General features: G+C 39.2%; 1 protein-coding gene across 2 annotated transcripts in view; it reads right to left on the minus strand.

Moving 5' to 3' along the window:
- TECRL (trans-2,3-enoyl-CoA reductase like) overlaps positions 1-21,655 on the minus strand; it is a 63,624-nt gene extending 41,969 nt beyond the window's left edge. For both annotated transcript variants that reach the window (XM_065689704.1, XM_065689694.1), the window contains exons 1-2: positions 21,382-21,655; positions 7,658-7,709 (exon numbers count right to left, since the gene is read on the minus strand). In XM_065689704.1, coding sequence (XP_065545776.1) covers positions 7,658-7,709; positions 21,382-21,615 — 286 coding nt within the window. In that variant the 5' untranslated portion in view covers positions 21,616-21,655. The remainder of the gene's footprint in view (positions 1-7,657; positions 7,710-21,381) is intronic.
- Between the last annotated feature and the right edge of the window lie 1,003 nt (positions 21,656-22,658).

The raw sequence follows: 22,658 nt of genomic DNA on the forward strand, positions 1-22,658 counted from the left end.
AAAATGCTTTAAAAATCTGACCCTAAAAGACTTGCTTAAGGTACTACGTTACGAAGTGCACTGCTTCTAAACCACCCGGGTAAGCCAAACCTTAACTTTCTTAATTCACTACGTAAGGAAAATGTTCGTGGTAACCACATACATTTCAGAAAGCAAAACTCCAGGGATATGTGATCAGATGCTTTTCAGACTGATTTAACATCTCTTTCTCCACGACCTATAATAAGATTCAAGTGCTCAGCAAAAGTGAATGCAGGTACCTAGTCTGGTGCTTGCTCTCATTATTAAGTCCAATTATGCTGGGAGAAAGAAATCAGACATCAGCACCCAGAAATGTCTAAATGCAACTTCTGGGCTTTGGCAGTGTCAACAAGAGACACGTGAGTCAGGGTTTGAATGGGAAGATTACGACCACAACTCAGGATGCAAAATAGTGTCTGTGCAGTTCATGGCACCTTCTGGAGGGCTGCCCAATGGCTACACGACTGTGATTTCAGCTGGAGCATTCCATTCATTGTCCCTTTTGAAAACTGTCCAGAACTGGTTTTCTGTAATTCCAGCACAGAAGGAGGTGGAGGAGATGGGATGGGAAGAGAGAGAGATTTTGGAGTCTAAGGTAAATTTTTAGTCACTTTGAAGATTAAAATCATGACGCTAACTCAGTTTGTCTTTTTTCTTTTAAACTGTGTTAAGTCAATGAAGCCATTCTCATTTCCTGACTGGCTGTTACAAAAAAAGGGAAAGTATTCCCAGCTTTCACAGGTGTGCTTCAATTATTTTGACAGCTAAGCCATAAATTCAAGGTACACAAATCTGTACCAGCAGACTCTTCTATTTTCTGTGGAAAGATTTGCACAGATATGCCACAAATAAGCTGAGAGGAGGTCATCCTCCTGATGCTTCCTCCTGTACAGATCAGAAATGAAGCCTACTGGACAAGCTGGCATCTTGGCTAAAGCAGCATTCCAGGGCAAGAATTTAGGTCTCTGTTCTCACACGCACACACTGCAGAGGCAGGAAGCAATTTACTCATGGATTAGATCTGATCGTGAGCTGGGGAAGAAGATAGTAGCAACTAATTTGAGGCTCATGGCAGGAGCTGTTGCTTACTTTGTGCTTAGCCTTGCAAAACAAAAAGTAGTATTTTAAGTATATGCAGGCCTCACTGTGGCAGTAACAAGAAATTCAAGGAGCATCTAATAAAGTGAGTTGTGTTGACAGGTATAGAGAAGCAAAAGAAGTTTAGAATTGTGTCATTTGAGGGGCACTGAAATTCTTTGTAAACTAGTCTTCTACCGCTATCTGCTGTGTGACTAAGACAAAGGAAAAATAAATTATAAGATGAAATAAATATCATCATGTTTCCTCCTAATCTAGTCATTGTCATTTACAAAGTCAAGACAGATGAAAAAGGCATTTGCCCAGATGAAAATGCTGTACTTGTTACTGCCCATTTGCAATATCTGCTCATCCCTCTCTAGTGATTTGCCTTCACTGTTAATTTCCAATTGAGTTGTTATGAATGCAGAGAGGGGAAAATTTATTGAAAACAAAAGTTGGATGTGACTGCCAACCCAGTGTGCTCAGCAAATCTGCACTGGGGACATAATGCTGGGCCTATGAGCTCCGCAGTCAGACAGCCTGCACAGCTGGGTATTGCCTGTCCCTTTGAATACTCATCCATATATGGATTTGAGTTGTCACTCTGGGCAATCATGCACTGCTTAGGATAAAAATGGAGAGGAATGAGTTTAAGATTTGCAAAAAAGCCATAGACTTTGTAGCTGCCTTTCTGCTTGGGGAATGCACTCAGCCCAAGGCAACTCATGGCGGGATCAGACTGAGGCCTCTTTCGAAAGTTTTGGCTTTTTCAAACCCTGATCTCCTAATATCAGGCAGAAGAAAGATCCCTCTGCAAGGCTTTATGCCCTAGATATAACTTATTTGGGTCTCTTCAGTTTGTGAGACACATGAAGGGCTCCTGGCTGATTGACAGGCCAAGACTCTTCAGTCAGCTTGGGAGAGCCATAAATAGCATAATTCAGCTTCTCTGAGTCCACAGCAGGTGTATTCATCAGACACATGAGTCTCTCCAGGCATCAAAATTGACAGATTTCATTAACTTTCTTCAACTTGAGAATCCAGCTGTAATAGACAGTGTGGAGAAATCAGAGGAACGGCACGTTCTCAGCAAGGCTGTGTTATCAGACAGCCCTGATTATATAGAGCCGGTAGGCAGGGCACTAGCTTAGCAGTCACCATTCTCCCTGGTACTGCTCTTAATGACTAATCCCCTCAGCATCCTTTCTCACCTCTCTGAGCCTTGAAGTTTAATATCGCAGCCAGCCTCTAGAAGGGAATTATGCGATGCAGTACGAACAGTCATCGTTTCCAGCAACCGCTCTGCATCCAGCTCTTATATTTTTGCATGGGCCTGGCAAAATATGGAGTTTTCCTTACACCCTTGCTCTTGGAATGATGCTGCTAGCTCTCAGATGTCATCAAAAACAGGAAAGTTGCAGATTCAGAGCATGAACACCCTTAGCAGACTTTTTGTAAAGGAGAAAAGATAAAGGACCTCCTCCACTAAAGGATTAGCTCTAGTACCTCATGTGCCTTAAGCTCCTCTCACAAGGCTTGCCTAGTGATTCCTTAGGAGTAAAAAATTCTTGCTCTTCACTTGTCCAGCATGACTTCTGCTCATCAGTATTTTGAAGATCTGCTTCAGAGTTTTGGGCAAACAGGATCCTCTTGATTTCAAAATGCTGCTCTCCTTCCAGCTGCTCAGTGCTGCCTGAGCTGAGCACTACTGGCAGGCAACCGGGGAAAGAAGCAAGCTGGAGGCAGTAACGGGTCCTTTTGAAAATGGAAGGCAGGAGAATATGCACAGGCCTTCCATGCAGCTGGAAAAGGATTGCGTGATATGGTACTTCTGCTTACATTTGTCCTCTGAGATGGTAAAGTATCTCTTTCCATTAAGCAATAAAGATCTTATTCAAGGCACTTGGAAGTCAGTGGGAGTGTTTGGTAGACTGAGTGAAATGGTGTGTTGGACGGGCCTGCACAGGAGCCTCTGACCTTGCTTTTGTGCAGGGAGTCAGACCGGGTATGCTGTGACCAAGAGGTCTGCAGGGTAATGACATCTAAGGGGCTGCCTGTTCTCCTATGGCTTCTGGGGAGCATGCAGGACGAGAGCAGTAGGTAAAACCTGGCAGATTAATGCATCCTAACACACTGGCCTACAAGCCTGGTAAGGAAGAGCCTAAAGGAGAGATTGGTTCCCACCATGAAGAAGGAATTTCACTGTCTTTCTCCTTGTCTTCTCTCTAGAGGAAAGCAACAGGAGATATCTCAATGGTTTTTCAGGGAATGTAGCTCTTAGGATTGCTATAGAAATACCTGTAAGAAGCAGCTGTAAGATGGTATAGCAGTCTTCTAAAGTTTCATAGAGTCCAGAAAATGGTGTTTATTCTTCAGTGTCATCTACTGACATTTTCTTACTGGTTTACTTTCATAGACATTTCTTGTTTTAAATGTCCCAAATAACATCTGTTAGCTTAGTTGGAGGGGCCTGCAATTTTGGAGCTGAAGGTTTAGGAGTTAGTTTTTTTACTGGGACAGCTGGCAGCTTGAGCACTTCAGTACCTCATTCCTCTCTGCAGATCGGGATACTCTGCATGTGTTTTCAGTTCTCTCTTCAACTTCTCTTTTTCCTTCCACACGTCACCAGTCTTCCTCCCATCTCCTCTTCCTCCTCTGCCTGCTCCTTCCATCTAGGTGGCAATTTCTGGTCTCCCTAAGCTCACTTTTTTGACTTCAAAGGGTTGTGCTACTTCCTCGTGCAGGTTGCATCCATGAGTTTGTTACGGTATAGCTGCGATATTATTTCCCCCTCTTTACTGTTCTTCCTCTTCTTTCAAGAGCTTTTTCAGCACTTTTTTTGCAATAACCTTGAAAATATTTAATGATATCTGGCTTCACTATATTACCTGTTCTAAAGGTATTTTATTTTCGTTATTTGATACTTGAATTAGCATTATTATTACAGTTTTTCATTTCTATCAGTAAGATTTCCTCCCCAGTAGGACAATGTGTTTTGCAAAGATAGAAATTAATTAAAGGTGAAGAATTATTGCCAAGGACAAGAGCTTGCAAAGTTTAGCCTACAAGATAAAGAAAATGCCAGGTACTTAACTTATTATAAGCAACTGAAAAAAATGGGACAAGAGCCTTGCTTCTTATACACTTAGTTTTTTGCTTGGTTTCACCTCTGCCAACTAGACAAAAGAATGAGGAAAATAGTAGTAAAGTCACCTAGTGTACAGCACAATCTGATTGAGTCTCCTTTGACCATGCCTTAGATAATACAGTGTAATGGCCAGTAAAACCCAGCCACTCAGCTGCCACTCAATCTCTGGCAGCAAATATCAAGCAGCAGATGTATAGACATTTGTCCAGAATGTACTTATATTGTGGAACTCCTTCCCAGAAGATGTTGCTGAGGTCAAATTTGTGAGTAGGTTTAAAAAGGATTAGGTAGATTCATGGTGGGCAGGTGTGATGGTTGATATTAAGAACAACAGTCTGGATTTAACATCTGTTACAAAAAGTCCCTGTAGAGCCAAGGGCTGGAAAGCTGCAACAGGGGAAACTGCTGTTCTGTGTGGACCCCCATTGGTGCTGCTGGTCCCTGAAAGGGGCAGTGGCTACAGCGACCAGGGGTTGATTCAAAACCACTTAAAAAGAGAAAGCCTTTCAATTCCTATGGAAATGGCAGCTTATCTTAGATGGTCATTCTCCACAAAGCTCATGGATTCCCCAGGTCTCCAGGGATAAAACTGGGATTTCCCCCCAGAACTCAGTGCCACAGAAAACATGGGGTTAGGTTTTGCTGGGGTTGTTTCAGTAGAGACAGTTTTGGTCAAGGAAAAGCTGAGGAGTATTTCTGTATTTGTTCCTGGACTTCTGAGTTCATATTCTGCTTTTCATATAAACACAGATCTAAACTAATGTTTGACTGACTGAAACACTACTTGGCAGTAACACATTATGTTGCCACTTGCATTTTTTTAATTTTTTATTTTAATGATTAGCATCCTCCTGTGCAGTAATTCATAATTCAGGTTTTTTTCTCCTTTCTTGAGTCAGGCAGTGAAAAATCAGTGACAGAAATGATGCTTGCAAAATGGCTGTACAGGGGTTCCTCTCACTGAAGGGCTGACAAGATACCAGCTGAGCAGAAAGCTTAATTGCATGCATGATCAAAGGAGAATGTATGAAGATGGGGAGACTGTAAAAGGGTGTGCGTAGGAGTGTGTTTCAGCAAGAGATTATAGAGGAACATGTGAGTCTGGCACACATGAAATGACAGAAATGAATGCATGAGCTAGTACAAAACAACATGTTAACCGAAGGCATCCACAGATCAACTTCAGCCCCTTATCAACTCTTGCCTAAAAGAACTTTATTCTATTAGCTGTCATCTCCCAAACTATATGAAAAGAGTGAAGGCTTGCTCTTTGCAAGTGGGAAAGAAGGAGGAGGAGGGGGAACCTCATGAGACAACTTCCAGGCTGAACTGGAAAAGAGAGATCAAAGCAATGAGCTGGAATGGGAAGAAAGGACACAGGACACTGATACAGTATACTCTGGGAATGTGAGGAATTGACATAAAAAAAAATGAGAACTGAAAATGTATTGGAGGCACATGCCAGTCCTTCCATGTGCTGTAAAACCTTGCACTGTCAGAGTTTCAGTTCACAGTTCGTACCATGCTTTGTTGTATTGCTTCCTTTATACTCAGCTTCACGTACCACACTGGGAGTAAGATATCTCTAAATATGAATACAGGAGCCATTAAAATGTCTTATACAAGAGACTTGCACCATTTTAGCCCAAATCCATTAAAAACCTCATTACAGTTAAATTGGGATAAACCTCTGTGCCAGTGATCTTCAGCTGATTTAAGCTGCATCAATATAAATCCAGTTTCAATTGATTTAAGAGAGTCTAGTCAGAAATGCACTGCCTTTCATAAACTGATGGAAGGACACACTCTTACTGAAATATTAAAACTTATGCACTCAGTCTTTTCATATTTAGCTGTGGGGTTTTTTTTTAAGTTTTACAATTTTGCATTTAACAAGCTCTTGCAAGGAGTGAAAACAAGTAGTTTCAGAGTAGTCATGTCAACAGCCTTTTGCTTCATCAACTGAACCTCTGTGCAATCACAAAAGCCTTCAGCTTTAGTGTTTTATTAAATTCTAAAGACAGAGGAGAAGCATAATATTTTTTCTACTTCCCTACTCTGAACTCCAGAGTATTAGTGTCTGACTAAGCACCTTCTGTTTTGTTTTTTTTTTTTAATAAAAGGCATCTCGCCTTTAGTTGAATACACCCTTTTTGTAAAAATAATGAAAGTCCATCATCTAAGATGCTTACTCCAACAGTAAACTGTCCTCTCTTGGAAACAAATACCTCATTACCTCATTCCTAACTTGAGTTTCCCTGGCCTTCACTTCCAACCCTCAATTCTTTTTGCCCTTTTTCTCCTCAGCTAAATACCCCTCAATTTCAAGAAGCCCACTTCAGGGCAACAGGTCTTGCATAGACCTGTACATCTCAAATGTGGGTGACACTCAAGTTTTTCAATCCTCATCACAAGTAACACCTTAGTTCCCACAAGAAGAAGTGGGAGAAACATTTCACAGTCTAGGAGCAAGGGCGCAACACTTAGGATCTCTGCACATGCAGATACAGCAGTATTTTAGCAATTCAGATCTCAGTTGCATACATGTATATGTCTTGCAGAGTTCAGGTACATTTGGCCCCACTCCTCAAAATCCTGACCAGCAATTCAGTGTACAAAAGCAAATGGCACCAAACTTTGGCACTTGGCTGCTTTCATTGTTCTTCCTCCTTTCTTTCCAACAACCTCCCTCCTGTAAGAGCTGGAGGCATGTAACTAGGAAGAGGCAAAAGTGAAGCCTCCAGCAAAACTGCTCTGTTCTCTGGCAGGAAAAAAAGAGGGATGTTTTAAGTGTGATTGCTCTAATCTCATCTCATGCACAAGGTCCATGTCTGCAGTCTGTATGTGCAAAAATTATCTCTCTTATTTTCTCACCACCTCATGGATGCAAAGAAAAGTGGTACTAGAAGAAAGAGAGATTGCTCTGACCGTTAAGGAACTGGACATGGCTGAGTCAGTTGAGAAGTCTGTCAGATTGCCTGCGCAATCCCAGAGAAATCATTTAATCACTCTGTGCTTGAGTTTTCCACTACAGTAGTTTTTTAGTTTACAAGGTTTGTCTGTGGCCAGCTTGAAGCAGTCTCATGTTATCAAAGCTTATCAAATATAACACTGGGAGGGCAAATACAGTTGTGGTCTTAGATTGGCACTGTGTAATGTTAAAAAGAAGATAGAAATGTATAGCCCCTAATGGGCTTGCAGTGATAAATCATGCATTCCTCTCCTTCCAGCCTCTCACATCTGTGATAGCTACCCTAGAACCTTAGTCTTAACAGTGCTCTTACATAGCACTAGAGCTGTCAGGCCAGGCTCATCTTTCTTGCAAGACTTAATGAAAAATAAATTTGACAATTTCTCCAAGCTGAAAGTCTTCTAGCCATGCCTCCAGCCTGCTGCTGTAGTACTTACACACTTTGTGGAATTTGTGTTTCACATCAAGAAGGGTAGATGATGGAGGTACCTGGAAAAAAAAACAAACACAACAAAATGCATGCATATTAATTTGTCTGTCTTCTCCTCTCTTGGATCCCTTCTTCCCACCTCTAATGAAAAGATGATTCAATTTGTCTGCAACTTCCTTAGGCAATAATGAAGCAAATCAGCAAATTTGCTCTCACACGTTGATGTGTTATTAAAAATTGTCCACCTCTGCTTGTCTAATAAAAGGGTCAAGGGAAGTTGCTGGCCCTGCTTGAGGCAATAACTGTCCCCAAGATCAAACCAGAGGGAAAACTTGAAGGGTTATCTTTAAAGTTAGATTTGAACATACTGGTGCATGTCACTTGGAGACATGAAAGAGTTTTCCTGAGGGGCCAGTAGCAAAGGCGGCAGGTTCTGTATTTTCTGCCTAAGATAAATTTGCTTCTGTATGCCGTTATTCATGTTCACTGAAGCAATTCAGGTGTCACAGTGTTAGATGGTAGTCTGGAGGCCTTTTAGGCTCTATTTTATTATGTATATTGATTTCTTAATACACTTTGTAGAAAGTATCTGAGAACAGAGTTACAATTTACTAGAGCAAAAGACTAAGAAGTACCTTGCATTAACAAAGAAAGGCAATGGAATATTTCAGAAAGTAGCATGTTGAGCTTGAGATCGAGGTGGCAAGAGGTAAGGATCTGGTCTTAACAAGACTGTCCTTTGCTGTTGACACTGATTTAATATTCTGTATTGTTCATTTAAGCACAGAGACTAAGAACTAAATTGAAATGTGGTTTAAGTATGAGGATCTGTTTTGGCTCTAGCAAGAGACCTCATTGCTGCAGTCAGACAACAGAATGCAGAAAACCACCTTCCTTGGAGACTTTAGGCACCTGCAGAGGCTAATACCAATATGAAGTGGTGGTGACATATAGCAAAATCTTGAGGAACAACAGAATTTCTTTGGGTTGAGGTAGAGAAACAGCCATAGCACTATTTTCCCTGGCTGGTTACTCATCACCTGGGTCACACTATCTCCAAATTCCCCAGTTGAACCAGAATGTGTCTGTAGCCAGACATTGCCTTGCTTAATTGGTAGTTACAGAAGAACCTAGCAGTTCTGCTCTGCAGAAGCTTGTCTGTCTCTTCCCACCTAAAGATTTCTATGGTGTTTGCTGGGCAATCCAATTTCTGTTCCATTGCATTGCATAGAATTTGTACAGTTAAGCACTAATTGACTTACTGAGCCTTGCTTGGATCTTGGCACCATCTTTAGCCTGTAGCCTCACTTCTTCCAAATGTGATTGGTGATATCTATCTATTGTTCTTATTAGTGATAGTATACTTCTTAGTGATATTAAGCTATTGTACTTATTAGTGATATTAGTGAATTGTGACAATAACCATGAAAAAAAAAAAGTACAGAAAATATAAGAAATTCTGCTAGTAGTGATCAGTCAGCATGTTAACATAGGTGGTTCAGCTTATAAGACTGAGTTAGGAGAAATACTGATGTAAGAAAATAAAATTGCTGCCTCCAAAGCAACAAATTAACATAGAAAGAAAAGTTTTGCTCTTCTATAATTTGCCACCCCACACAATTATACAATATACATGCTATTAGTGCTTAGGAGTAAGCCAGCTTATTTCTAGTAATAACATGAACAGGCAGAGAGCTCAATACAGATTTCAATGACTAAAAGCTGTAAAATTGTATCTGTGGTAAATGGTATGCAAAGTTCAGATTTTTCCTAGCTTTTTCTTTGGGTTTGGAATACTTTCTTTTCCACAGTTACAGAGGTTTTTAGTGGGCATTGGAAAAGTCCTTATTTACAGAAACTGCTATAGATTAATCTCCACTTAAACACTGACTTGTGTCTCTGATGCAGCTGCTAAGCAATACCAACTCCACACAGATCAAAGGCTGGGGTCCTTGAAGCCAAGAAAGTACCCTTTCCCCATTCCCAACGGCATCAAGATCTGTGTTGCACCCAAACAATGTTGAACAGTACTGGGTCAGGAAAGGGACATTGCCCTTGGAGTCCCTGATGCCAGCTGGGTCTCATCTCTTCCTACCTACAGGGAATAATGGAAGAAGCTAAGTAAACATTTTATCTCTATTCACTGTACTTAAGCCATTCCATGCAATATCCAGTAGAACAGCACATCTCCCATAGTCTACGTGTGTCTTTTCTTCTGATGTGTACAATTGCTGTGGATTTGAATGTGGGAAATACAGGCGGGTTCTGTTTTTGAAACCTCTAAAATTACCTGAAATTGCACCTTGTAATTTCACACCCATGAGGTCTGGAGCCTAGAATCCCTCAGATACGGATGCAAGTGCTGTTAGCTGGCAACGACTATACAGCACACAAGACTGCAGACTAAAATGTGTCATGTGTCCTAGTGCAGGGCAGGTATGCAGGTTTTCAAAGCTGCAGCTCAAGGACAGGGATGGTCTTTTCCGATGTGATGGAGAGTGATATGGCTTTCTAAATACAGCACAAGCCATGTTACTGCAAGGCCTGCATCCCTTACAAGAGATCTCACCATGATGGGCTCTGGGAAAGTTTGAAGCCAGGGCCAACCCATGCTCTGGAGAACTGATCATCTGATTAAGTCAAGGGAAGCTGCAGGACTTAAGCTTAGCATGCTCATAGAACAGTGCTAGCTCAAAACAACCTATGGTCTCTATCTCCTGTACTTTTGAGTATGTGTCATCCTTAGCTGTCAAAAAATTATTAGTCTGAGCTTGGGTTTCAGGTCTAACTATAGAACCATTCATATGCCTTAGGTCTTTAAAAGTTACAAAGTACCTGCCAGGATCTGTGTTTACAACAGCCTGCTGCAGCACAGAAACCAGTCAGAGTATCCACGTGGTGAGATGTGAACCCACACACACCACTTCCCCTACCTCCAAAGCTGGTGTTTGAACCATGTAGCTGCAGCTCTGGGGGACTGTGCCCTGTACAACACGTATGAAAGAGGCAGAGATCATTAACAAGAGCCCTGCTGTGCCTGAGTACATCCAAGCTGCTTTAAGCTAGAGCAGGTCTAGGTGCTGCCAGCTAAGGCCCAGGCAGAGCATGTACTTGGTTGGTTAGTTGTAGTCTGGCAGCTCTGCATGGCACCACACTGTACAGGCTGCATGTGCAGGAAGGCCTGGAGCACACATGCAGGCAGGAAGGCAGGAAGACATTTGTTTTATGGACCAGCTGGATTAGAGAAGGACCTTTCCACTTGAGACAAACTACACAGATCGCAAGTTGAAAAATAACACGAATGCTTTTCTCTTCAACAGGCAATGACATAGAGGAATCGTAGTGTCCTTTTCCAGGCAGAATAAATGAGTCTATAGCCACAAAAGAATGGAATACATTTTTTTATGATCTTGATAATTCTGTGTCCTTTTTTAAAGTCCTCATAAAACAACCGGTGAAGTTACAGTTTCTAATCTTGATCAATGTGAAGATGGATGCTGAGACATCAGCTTACTACTAAGAGTGTCCTCTTTGTAGAGCATTAATTATCTTTTGTTCTTTTCATTGTACATCAATACTAGCTAGAGAATTGTACAGACTGGAACAGCATCTGCTCTTATTACCCTTTGTGCTAACTGCATAAAAAACCCTGGAACATTTCTCTGTAATTATTAGTCTTACTCTTCTTTTATTCATTTGAATTATTTCTGAAAGTGTTATAACCTTCTTTTTCCTCTATTTCAGCACTTTTCAAATACGAAAAGGGAAAACAGAGTGAAAGACCATCCTTAGCTATTTAAAACAAGATTGATTTCTTTGTAAAAACACCTCTTGGCACGTGTTCTATGTCTGATGATCAAGCCACTTTTTCCTCCAAATTAACTTTCACTCTAACACCAGATTTTAAATATAGTTAACTTTCTAGTAGGTTGTTGTCATGTGTAAGGTTCACGACTGATTTTTCTTCACAAAAAAGTTGTTATGAAGAAATGCAGATTTTACAGGTATGGGTTGCATTCATTGCACTTTTCATTCAGAAAAGGATTATTTAAAAACCTCAAATCCTATTTTTCCTGTATCTTCATAGCAAAATACTTTTCCATTCTAGGCAGCTTTTCATTTTTTAGGAGTTCAAGAATGAAAGGACCTTTCTGAGTCATCCCTACCAGTTCCATCCTTCCTTTATGCAGCAATGCACAAAGCATCCCATTTCTTTGTAAGATTTAAAAAGGAACTTAGGCCATCACCCAAGGAACAGCACTAAGTGAAAGGTAAGAGAACTTAATACTGCCTTTCGTGAGTAAAAGTGAATATGATAGTTACCTACTTCATACCTCTTTCACATTTACAAGTCAAGAAATTATAACAAATCTGATGATGTGTGTGTAGTTACATCACATAGTTCTTGCACTCAATATTTATTTTAGGGGTTAGAGGTTAGCAGAATATCAATAAGAATTGGAATAATAGAATTTTAGGAAATCAGTGATCTTTCACTCAATATTTCCCTTTGAATATTTTTTCTCTTTATGACATACCAGTACCACTGCACTGCTGAGCCACCTGTTTCCCAACAGGCACTCATTTTCCATAATTTAAGAAATCCAGAAATTGTGCCGCTCTAGCTGCTCATTAACCAAATGAGGATTACCCATCTTCAGCCAGAGTAAATTTGTTCAAAAGGGTGACATCAGCTTATTGCAGCTGAGGATCTGACCCCAGTATAGCTAACCAGCTAATGGGAAAGCCAGGTAATTTCCAAATTCAGCAGTCAGCAAATACTTCATCACTGCTGGTTTTGTACCCTGTCCTTGTTTTGGGATCATGCTGTATTATTACAAATCAGCAACATATCAGAGAAAGTAAATCAGGAAAACATTCTAATTGGTCTCCATGTTTTGTGAATTTGGCTTCTAGATCAGATTACTTTTTCTTATAATTAATTTTCAAAGACTGTATTAAAAATTGGATATTGTTTTACTGTTAACTCCCTCAGTATGTCCCACACTGCTCTCTTGTTAGCTTGGCAAACCAGTATGCTGGTCATGTCCAAAGAGATATAAACAAGTGAGCTCGCTGTGGAAATTACACAGAAGTAACTACATGCAGACAAGTGATGTCAGCCACTACATGAAGGCATTATATAGAATTTAATATTTTATTCAGTAGACTGCAGTGAACTGCCAAACAACTAGCTCTGATCTCAAGCCAGTCTTCACAGAAACTGGAGATATTCAGAACTATGGTTTTAGCTCATCAGTTCCACTTTATGTGAGTAGAGGGATGTGTCGCTTAGCAGTCTCCTAGATTAATATGTGGTCATATGAACCTCAGTATATAAGATAATCCAACTGACTAATCTTTCCAGTGATTATGGGTCAAATTATCTAAGAATACACATAACCATATGCTTGCTGGCTGTAGTCATGTCAATTATCACTAACCAAGTTTGTCTCTAAAGCTTCTGTGTTGTTTTTGTACTGCTAGCTGGGTATTCATATATTTAAAAAAAAATCCTCCCCTTTGCAAGAAATGTTCTGAAAAGGTGTCAGACACCAGAAGGAGCTTTTTCTACCTGTGCTAAAGTTGAGAGTGGAAGCAAAAAAATATAAACCATTAGCAGACAGAAGGTGTGCGGGCCATCCTTCAATTTACAGAATTCATCACATTCACCTATTTCTGAACAAATCTGACTAGAATTGGTGCATCTCCATGCCTTCTGACCTTTTCTTAAAGGGAACTGAGTAAGGCTGCTGTATTCACCTTTAGCATTTTAACAGCAGAACCAGTCACTGCCACACCACTTCTATACAGGGAAATTAATTGTCTGGCAAAACTCTGGATGTGTAGTTTAATACTGACTTCAAATTTGAAAAATTAATTAGAAAATGTTGGTTTTTTGTTTTTTGTGGGGCACGGCTGCACTGTGCTTGTGCTCCCTGCTTTGAAACTGTGCAACACAGCTGCCATTAAACAAGCAGGAACCTTCTTGCAGATGTATTTATATTTGGCCAGTAGGTCCAAAGTTATGTTGGCAAGAACAGGCAGGGAAAGATGGAAAGACAGTAAGCCCTCTGGTCCATGAGGAGAAAGACAGGAAACTGAGAAGCAGAAAGGAATGGGAAATGAAGGTGATCTATGAGAACAATTAGACATCATCGGGTCAGTTAGAAATCTAAGTACTTTTCACAGTATCAAATACAACGAAGAGTTGCTTGCTGTACTTCTGGTACAGATTCGCTGACTGTCTCAATTTGTTCTCTTGTAACAAAAGATCTGTACGTATCAAAAAAAGAAAGCTTGCATTTTAAGGTTCAATTGTTTAAACATGGGCAGATATGTTATAATGATAGTACTTATATATACTGCTAGACATTTACAGGCCCATTACTACATGGCTCAGGTATTTCATGTAGAATCATAGGTCTGATTTCAGAATTAACCTGAAGCATGTTCTGACAGACCAATAAATCATAGGCAGGAGTATTTTAATGCTACAATAATGCCTATATGGGATGCCATTATACACCTAAATTTCCATCATGGGTTGTGCTGACTAGCTCTTAGACTAATAAAACACCTACAGCTCCCTGTGGTCTTGTATTGCTCCAGTACATTCACAGTTTAATAATCGGTGAATTATTTTTGATGTAATAAATTAGGCAAATGTGCAGCTGGGGTAAAATGTCATAACTTTGTTGGAAAAGAGGGCATTTTCACATTGGGTGGAAATCTGTCTCTATAGATATACATTTGGCAACATTCACTGCTCTGGTAGCATAGCTGATTTTACCATAGTCCAGAAAGGCTTATGTTCATGAAGAACTGGAGCACAACTGGTGCCTCAAAAATGCATTTTCTTGTTTTCACTGAACCTTGAATTAAGGTGAGGGTTTTTTTGTTTGGTTTTTTTTTTTTGGTTTTTTTTTTTTTGGGGGGGGGGGTTTAGTCATTTATTATACCTGTTTCTTTCTTCCCCCAGGATTAGACTTTTCTATCTAAAATGAGAGATGTATAAAACCTGTCATTTAAAGGCACTTCTAAGCTTTGAAAATCAGTATCAGCTGAAGCATTAGTCTTCTGTAGTAGCTTCTAATTCTTCAAATTACCCTTTTACAAATGTTAAATGCCCTAAAGTTAAAAGTTTCTCCTCTCCTCAGTCCCTCTCTTCTAGATAAATCAAAGGCTATTTTTCAGGTATTCCATTTAAAAAGCTATATTGAAACAAGAATGGTGACAGCAAAGATGAAGCAGAATTCAGTATGTCTAGTTGCCTCTCTTTATCTGAAACAATCTGTAGCTATATTGACATTAAAATGATGTAAATTTGTAGTAGAACAGGAAGAAATGAGTGTAATGCATTGCTTCAACAGAATTTGAATCTGTTTACCTACTTTACTAAGTGTAACTAACAACTGAGGAAGAAAATACTACTGTCATCACCTCCAGCACTCGCGGGTAGCATAAGATTCAATTCTTATGGGCAAGAAAATGCATAGACTTTATAACATGTAATGAAGTTCCTTGCAGTGCATCCCAGCAGGAACCAGATCCCCATTGTGCTGGATGCTGTGAAAACATACAGTAAAAGACACAAACCAAGAGAAGAAAGTAAAATAAGAGGACATCCACAACAATATGCCTACATCCAGCTAGTTTTATGTCTGTGTTCCTTTACCCATACTACTGTGGGAATTCCTAGTCTGTGGGACTCAGCATCAACATGTAGTCTTACCAGGGAAGCCTCTTCCTTTGACACAGCTGGTTATTCAGTCCCTCTGGGCATCTTTGGCATCAGAGGCAGGACATCTCTAATAGTAGATTGCTTGAATGAGAAAGATGATGATCTTAAAAATTAAATGCAATGAAATGAAGTCACTGTGGAAGTGCACAGGTTCTGCTCATTCTTCACAAGAAGAATATAGAGTCCTGTGAGGTGACATAATTGCAAGATTTAGGGGGAAAAAAAATAACAAAATAAAACACCAGAAATAAAAAAAAAAAAAAAAAGGAAAAAAAAAAAGAAAAAAAAAAACCCTATTTTATTTATTGGGAAAGGACTTCTTTAATATACTTCCGTAGAATGAATCAAATGACGAGTCTGATGTTAAAAGGCAATTTCCTGGTACTGCAAAGAGGTCCTTTGCAGAGTTACATTACCTATTTTAATGACTGCATTTGCTCACCTAAAATGAATGTGATATGTCTAACCTCCTAGTTATGATGTGAGAAGTTATTTTTATTTGCTAGAGATAGCTATGCAAAAGAGAGCGGGTGATGACTGTTCTTCTTAGCTGCTCACTTTCTATGACAGAGCTGCAACCCACAGGCAAGAGTAATAGATTTCTGGTACTGGAGATATCAATTCTATATGATTTTGCTGTCATTCCAGAGTAAAACCACAAGCCATAGTGAACAGATACAAGGACACTTGTTTTAGGTGCTTTACAAACAAAAATGCTTGTGAACTCTTTCAGAAACAGACAAGCCTTTCAGAGTAACCACAATGAGCCCTAATTCATCTTTGGCAAAAGATGCAGTAATACATACACTTTGTTAATATTTAACTGCAAGAAGAGTTGTACATGCAAGTGACTGAATTGATGAAAAACTTGTGTTTTGCTGGGCGTGGCAAAAAATGTGTAACAAAAGCACAGGCCGTATACAAGGTTCCTTTAATTTAAGAAAAATAACAGTGTTCACTTGAATTTCATTGTAGGCATTGCACAGCATATCTACACTCACAAACGTGTAGTTTAATGTTCCTACAGTATATAATTAAGCACAAATATTCAACTATCAGTAACTGGGTTTTCCAAAAATATTTCAATGGGAAAGGGCACTGAATACATGAGAGCTGGTTTAAGGAACAGTTGGAATTTACTTTCTATCATATTTGCAGAACACCAATTAAAAAAGCTTTTTCCTGCACACCTTAGGAAGCAAGCTCTCTTCTGTAGGACTTAAGAAGCATTCTGGAAAGGAAAGCCACTGCACAGTAGCCAAAACCTGAGCTTGCACTTCTGCTTACAGCTTAACTTGCAAAATTGCATAGCATGAAACTACTGAGCTCTAAGGCTTTTGATGGGAAAAAAATTTCCCTTCTGGTTTTTCCCAAAGCTGATTTATTCTGTAAAAACTATGTTGTGTAACGCTTTCTGCCTTAAAAGCAGCTCATGTAAAATTAATTGCATTGCACTATGTTTGTGGAAAAATACTTTTTACTACAATTTGAAGAAAAAAAAAAACATTATACAATGAATGCTATAACAGAAAGAGTTATGAGTTGCCTTAACAGCATTTATAAATCAAATCATGGCACATCAGTAATTTTAAAACTAACCTACATCAGGCTTTTGGAGTAGTGCACAAGTAAACCAGATTTTGAGTAACTATGTATTTTTCATAAATTGTGGCTGATGATGAAAAATGTGGATTATTTGTTTAAAAATACAAAAAAGGGTTATTTTCTTTCATTTTTAAGGCTTAAGAAATTTTGTATGTTATGTTGTTTTCTGTAGCAGTTTGGAAGTAATACAGAAGTCAGACTCTTTAGACATTTTGTGTCTCTCTTCAACTGAAAATATTTTAATAAGAAATCACTAATTGCATGCCCTATCCTCTTTACAGACAGACAGGGATTTCATCCACAGAAATTAATAAACTGAGAGGAAAAAAAGACACTTGTGATCTTCTAGGCTCACCTGCTGTTTTACAATGGCCAAAGAAGAGATTTATTCCTTGCTGAATACTTCTTTCATACCTTGAGCAAGAAATCTGTATAATTCATGTTTCCACCACAGAACACATTGAAAAAATGCACTCCTGATGTGCATGTTGAAGAGACTGAAGATTCACCCAGAAGATGCCCAACTGTTACTTACCACCCCTTGACTGACTGTCAAAATATGGGCCACATTTCTTGGCTAAATTTGCGTAATTGTGGCCTTCAGCCACCAGCTCCTGTAAGCTCTGTGCAAGCTTGGGTAAAGACCTCTCCATTCTGAGAAATCCTCTCCTGGGCTGTAGAAGCATCTCAGGTCAGGCTGTGTACTGCCGAGCCGTGCTGTGTGTGAGGACACACGCCTGCCTCTCTGAGCAGGAAGGAAGGAAGACCCTGGACTCTCTCATTCAAACTGGCCCACATACCCAGATTCTTGCCCTCTCATAGACAGTGCACAAAGCACTCCTCAAAACGTAAATGCCTTTTGTCTGCCTGCTGCCGTCAGATCAGAGTGTGAATAGTTCTGTTCACTTGAGTATTCACTTGAGTACAGTCCCAGTGTGCCTCTTCTGAGCATTTATATACTGCTTTTAAGGACAAATGGATGGGCTTGTAGCAGAGGTTTAAATTAGCTTTCCCTACTAACTCCATTTTGGTGCCTTTTTTCAGCTGTCGAATGTATCCCCCTTTTGTCTATAAATCACTGGTGCCTGCTGTCCTGTCAGAAGCAGTCTGGGGACATTTTGTAGAGTAACTGGAAAAACATTTTTGAGACATATTTGTGTTTCCTCTCTTCTCTCCCCTTGCCCAAAATTTGAATCCTCTTTTCCATGACATCTCACCTCAGAACTGATTTCTGTACCAAGAACAAATGCGGGGAAAAAGATCTCACACTGCTATTATTTATAGCACCATAGAATGGTTTGGGTTGGAAGGGACTTTAAAGATCACCTAGCTCCAACCCTCCTGCCATGGGCAGGGACACCTTACACTAGACCAGGTTGTTCAAAGCCCCATCCAACTTGACCTTGAACACTGCCAGGGATGGGGCAGCCACAATTTCATTTTTCTTTAAAATTCTTTAAGTAACTCACTGGAAAAACTCATATGCACCAAACTGCTAGCATAATGTCATATCCATAACAGAAAAAGTCCCCAAAGTTGGTTGACAACATTAAATAAAAGCAATTCTACTCCTATAAATAATCTTTTGTTCAAAGCACGCATGTATAAAATGAACTGCCAGTGTTGCTGACTCTTCTGAATTTACTTCAAGTTTTATAAGATTAGGTATTTTGCTTCAGGACCCTGCTCCTGGGGAAGGGGGGATGACTATGGGACAAAATGTCTGCGGTTTTCCTCTTCTACTACTTTCTTTGAATAATTTTTTACTGCCTTTCCTGACAGTGGAAAAGCCCACAGTACAATGTGAATGTATCTTACAGGTTTAAAAAACTGGCAAATATGTATTTATTCTGTTCCTTTAAGCCTATCTTAAAGATGGGCAGCATCTTGTAGTAACCACTCAGTTCACTTAATGTAAGTGACTGATCCTTCCCCAATGAATAAGATGGATAAGAAAGCCAAAGGAAATAATGTTATTTTCGTTTTACAGGTGAAGAATTAATTCACAGTCACTTATGCTGGATTCAAAGTCTATAGACGTTGATTGCTTGAGATCAAACAGCCAAACACCCTTCTTTAAATCCCTGGCACCGCACTGAGCACAAAACATCTTTTCTTTCTAAATACCAAAACTAGTCAGATATATCATCATTTTGCAGATTTTACAAAGCTTCCACTAATCTGAATAGGATTCATATACATATGCAAGGGTATCATAGAAACTAACCCTCTGGAAGCAGTAACTGGTATTTAATGACATAGCATTAACCATCTAGTCACTCTGACTGAGGTTCTATTAGGTGGAGAAAGACAGAAGTCTTCTCTCTGCTGTTACAATGTTGTCTGCCCCTTTAGATTTATTAATGTACATGTATAAATGTATTTGGTAAATCATAATAGCCTGAACTACTAACAAAATACAATAAGAGTATAAATACATACATTTTAAAATCTATGGCTCCTAGTCTCTTCTATTCTAAATCCTGACAAGTAATAAGTACATGCAACCCTCATAATTATCTTACAAACAGAAAACAGGCCTTAGAAGTGCCATGTTAGGTCTATATCAGTGTTATACTTAATTAAGCAGAAGATTATGCAAAATCCAGTAAAATGTTCTCATTCGCTCTAATAACAAACTGAAATGAAGTTCACCAATGACTAACAAGTGATCATGGAAGTAAGGAACTTCTGTACTTTCAGGGTTGCTTTAGGAAGGGATTATCACAGCAAATTAAGGGACTTATGCAACCAGGTGAATGTGCATTCAGAATCCAAACTTTTTAGGCAGTCCTGGAAATCTTAGTCTTGTACCGCACTTGCACCAATCCCTTAGTGCTGTGAAGATAAAAAATAAGAAGGTCCATACTGCTGGCCATGAACATGTAAATTAAACATAGATTCCTGAGCAGACACTTGCAGTTTACAGTTGTTATTGCTCTTCTGTATCTATTTTACCTCTATATAGAGTACGTCACAGTCACCACTTGTAACTCTCTTTCCACCACTTCAGGGGCAGAAGCCATGGTTTTGAGAGGGTGCAGAAAATGTTCAGGTCCATCAAAATTTAGAATAAAGATTAAAATGAAGGTCTGCTATTGTCCCAGCAGACTACAGTTCTTCCATGCATCACAGAAGGATTCCTGAAATGTGGCTCTTTGCCTAATTCTATTTCTTTTAATATATTTCTTTTAATGACACTATAGGAAAGCTTGAGCTAAGAAGCAGCCGGTGGGGGTTTTTGAAATCATATTCAGTATAGTATTTAGATAACTCATTTTTAATGACTGAGTAAATACCACTCAATAAATTAAATAATGCAAATACTATCATTAGGACTGGTACTAATAGCCATCATATTTGTTTGACTATTTTGTAAATGTTTCCCTTTTGGCTAGGTTAAAAGGATTCCCAAAAACTGTTCTGCCCCATTAAGAATGAACAAATGAGACATTTACCTTTAGGCATACAAATAGCAAAACCACTCTTTAAACAATCAAGGAGACTAGTAATCTGGTAGTATTCCACCCAGCATATTTCAAAGGCATTAAATTCAACATTTGAAGCCAACTTATCTACTGTTTCCAGCTGTTGCCGGTGAGGATAAGGGAATTTTTTATTATTACTTTTTTTTTTTTCCTAGCAAAACAGTAAGTCTCAAAACTCTACTATGTTACTGAAAGTTTCTGTAGTCCAAATAGATTAGGATTCATATTTTCATGGCATGCAAGAGCTCAGCTCTTCTGCTGAGGGACAATGAATCACAAAAAAACATGATGAAAATATTTATGAAACATTTTCTCAACTGCTTTTTACCGTGTTGTAAACTTCCTTCCCACCCAGTCCTCTCATCCTACTTACACAATTAGACTGTAGTTTATATTTTTTCAAATTCACATTATTTTTTTTTTAAAGCCTCTTTAACTAAAACACTTTGATTCCAAATAAAATCTCTTAAAATTATCAGGTTCCTGCCCAATCTGATAAGTAGAGCACATTTAGATGCTAACAAGAAACCACAGCATTGCAGAGATGCTAAGCTTTACAAATGTATCAAAACTCATTATCCATTCTGAAGTAGACATTCACGTATCATGTTCTGAAATAAACAGTCATCTAAGTGTCAAGAGACAGCCAAAGGACATAGCTTGAGTCCACATAGCAGCCAGGAGGTCTCAAAGAAACCTGTTTTGGATTATTTGTAAAAATCCTGGAGAAAAACAGCCAAGGATTGTGACTAATGAAAAGGTTTTAGTATCTCCCAGAGAAAATACTTAAAGTATTTCTGTTACAGAATAAGAGAAGAGCAGAGTGAAAACTGAGTCCCTGAACTGGCACCATGTAAACCAAGCACATCCCCACCGCTGGAATAATATACTCACCTTGTCCACAATGCAGATCTGCTTCTTGCTTTGCACATCAAGAATTTCCACTTCAAAGTAAGTGATTTTTGAATGTTTGAGCACTTGTGGTGGTTTGAGATTGCCAGAGGAGAGCACAAGTTGAGAGAAGTTGAAAAAAGAGCGTTTGTCATTGTGGGACATGGACGGAGCTCCTCCATGAGCTGCAGGATTCCCCTTGTGTTCTGGAGTGCAGAGTTCCTGCCCCCTGTGCATGGTGTGACCCAGCAGCAGTGATCGTCATATCAACAAGGGACAGTTCCAGGGGGAAAATGTTTCCTCCCTGCATCAGTTAAATACAATCACAGACTGATGAGACAAAAAAGGTCAAGTGGTGTTCCATTTTAAGAGCACTGTCTTATTTAGCAGGAGTGAAAACAATGGCTCTGTAATCCATGTCTATATTTAACCTACTATTGTGATGTGCTGCATTGCCGCCGCTTTTTTTTTTTTATTTAAACCACTATTTGAAACAACACATCTAGAGATTCCCCATTAGAAGTCAGATCCTGAAATTCCAGAGCCCCAAAGGAATCACAAATGAATGCAGCAAATTCCACTGTTATCTGCTGAGACAGATGTTTAAAGGTGTCTACATATACATATACGTGTATGTGTACATATATATTTTATATATGCGTGTATGTGTGTGCATGTATGTGCCCTTAGTAAGTATCTACAAAATCATGTCATATTTCATCTATTCTAGAAATATTTGTTAACAAAATACCGGGAGTTCTTTAGCACAATTAAGCGGTTGCTTGCCAATAGAGAGAGGATGTCATACCTGCTTGTTTTTAGTACTATGGGCTCTCTGTTATTTAATAGGGTAGAGCTTTCCTTGCAGCTGTTCCAGGGAAACCCAACTGAAGTAAAAGAAATTATAACCATAAAGGCACTAATTCAGGGCTTGGATAATTTGACTGTTTCCTTATTCTTTCCTCACGATTCATTTTCACAGGGCAAAAGTCTGCAGCAAAACAAAAGTAGCCTTAATGGTAAAAATAAGGATTACTTAAAAAAAATAAATATTTTCTAAAAGTGCTTCTGCAAACCTTGTTTATACTTCATTTTTCCTTGTATTGCTTTTTAATAGGATTTAATACAACTAGCAACACCTTTCCATCCTGAGATTCTGGGCTACTTAGGATTACAGTGCTAGAAGGGCTCCATGGATTTCTGAAGACAGGTTTTTCCAGTCGAGACACAAAGTTCTGAATACATTTCTATGTGGGAAGCTACAATCACTATTATAAAAA

This window comes from Lathamus discolor, chromosome 1 (genome assembly GCF_037157495.1).
Source record: "Lathamus discolor isolate bLatDis1 chromosome 1, bLatDis1.hap1, whole genome shotgun sequence".
Classification (NCBI taxonomy): Eukaryota; Metazoa; Chordata; class Aves; order Psittaciformes; family Psittacidae; genus Lathamus; species Lathamus discolor.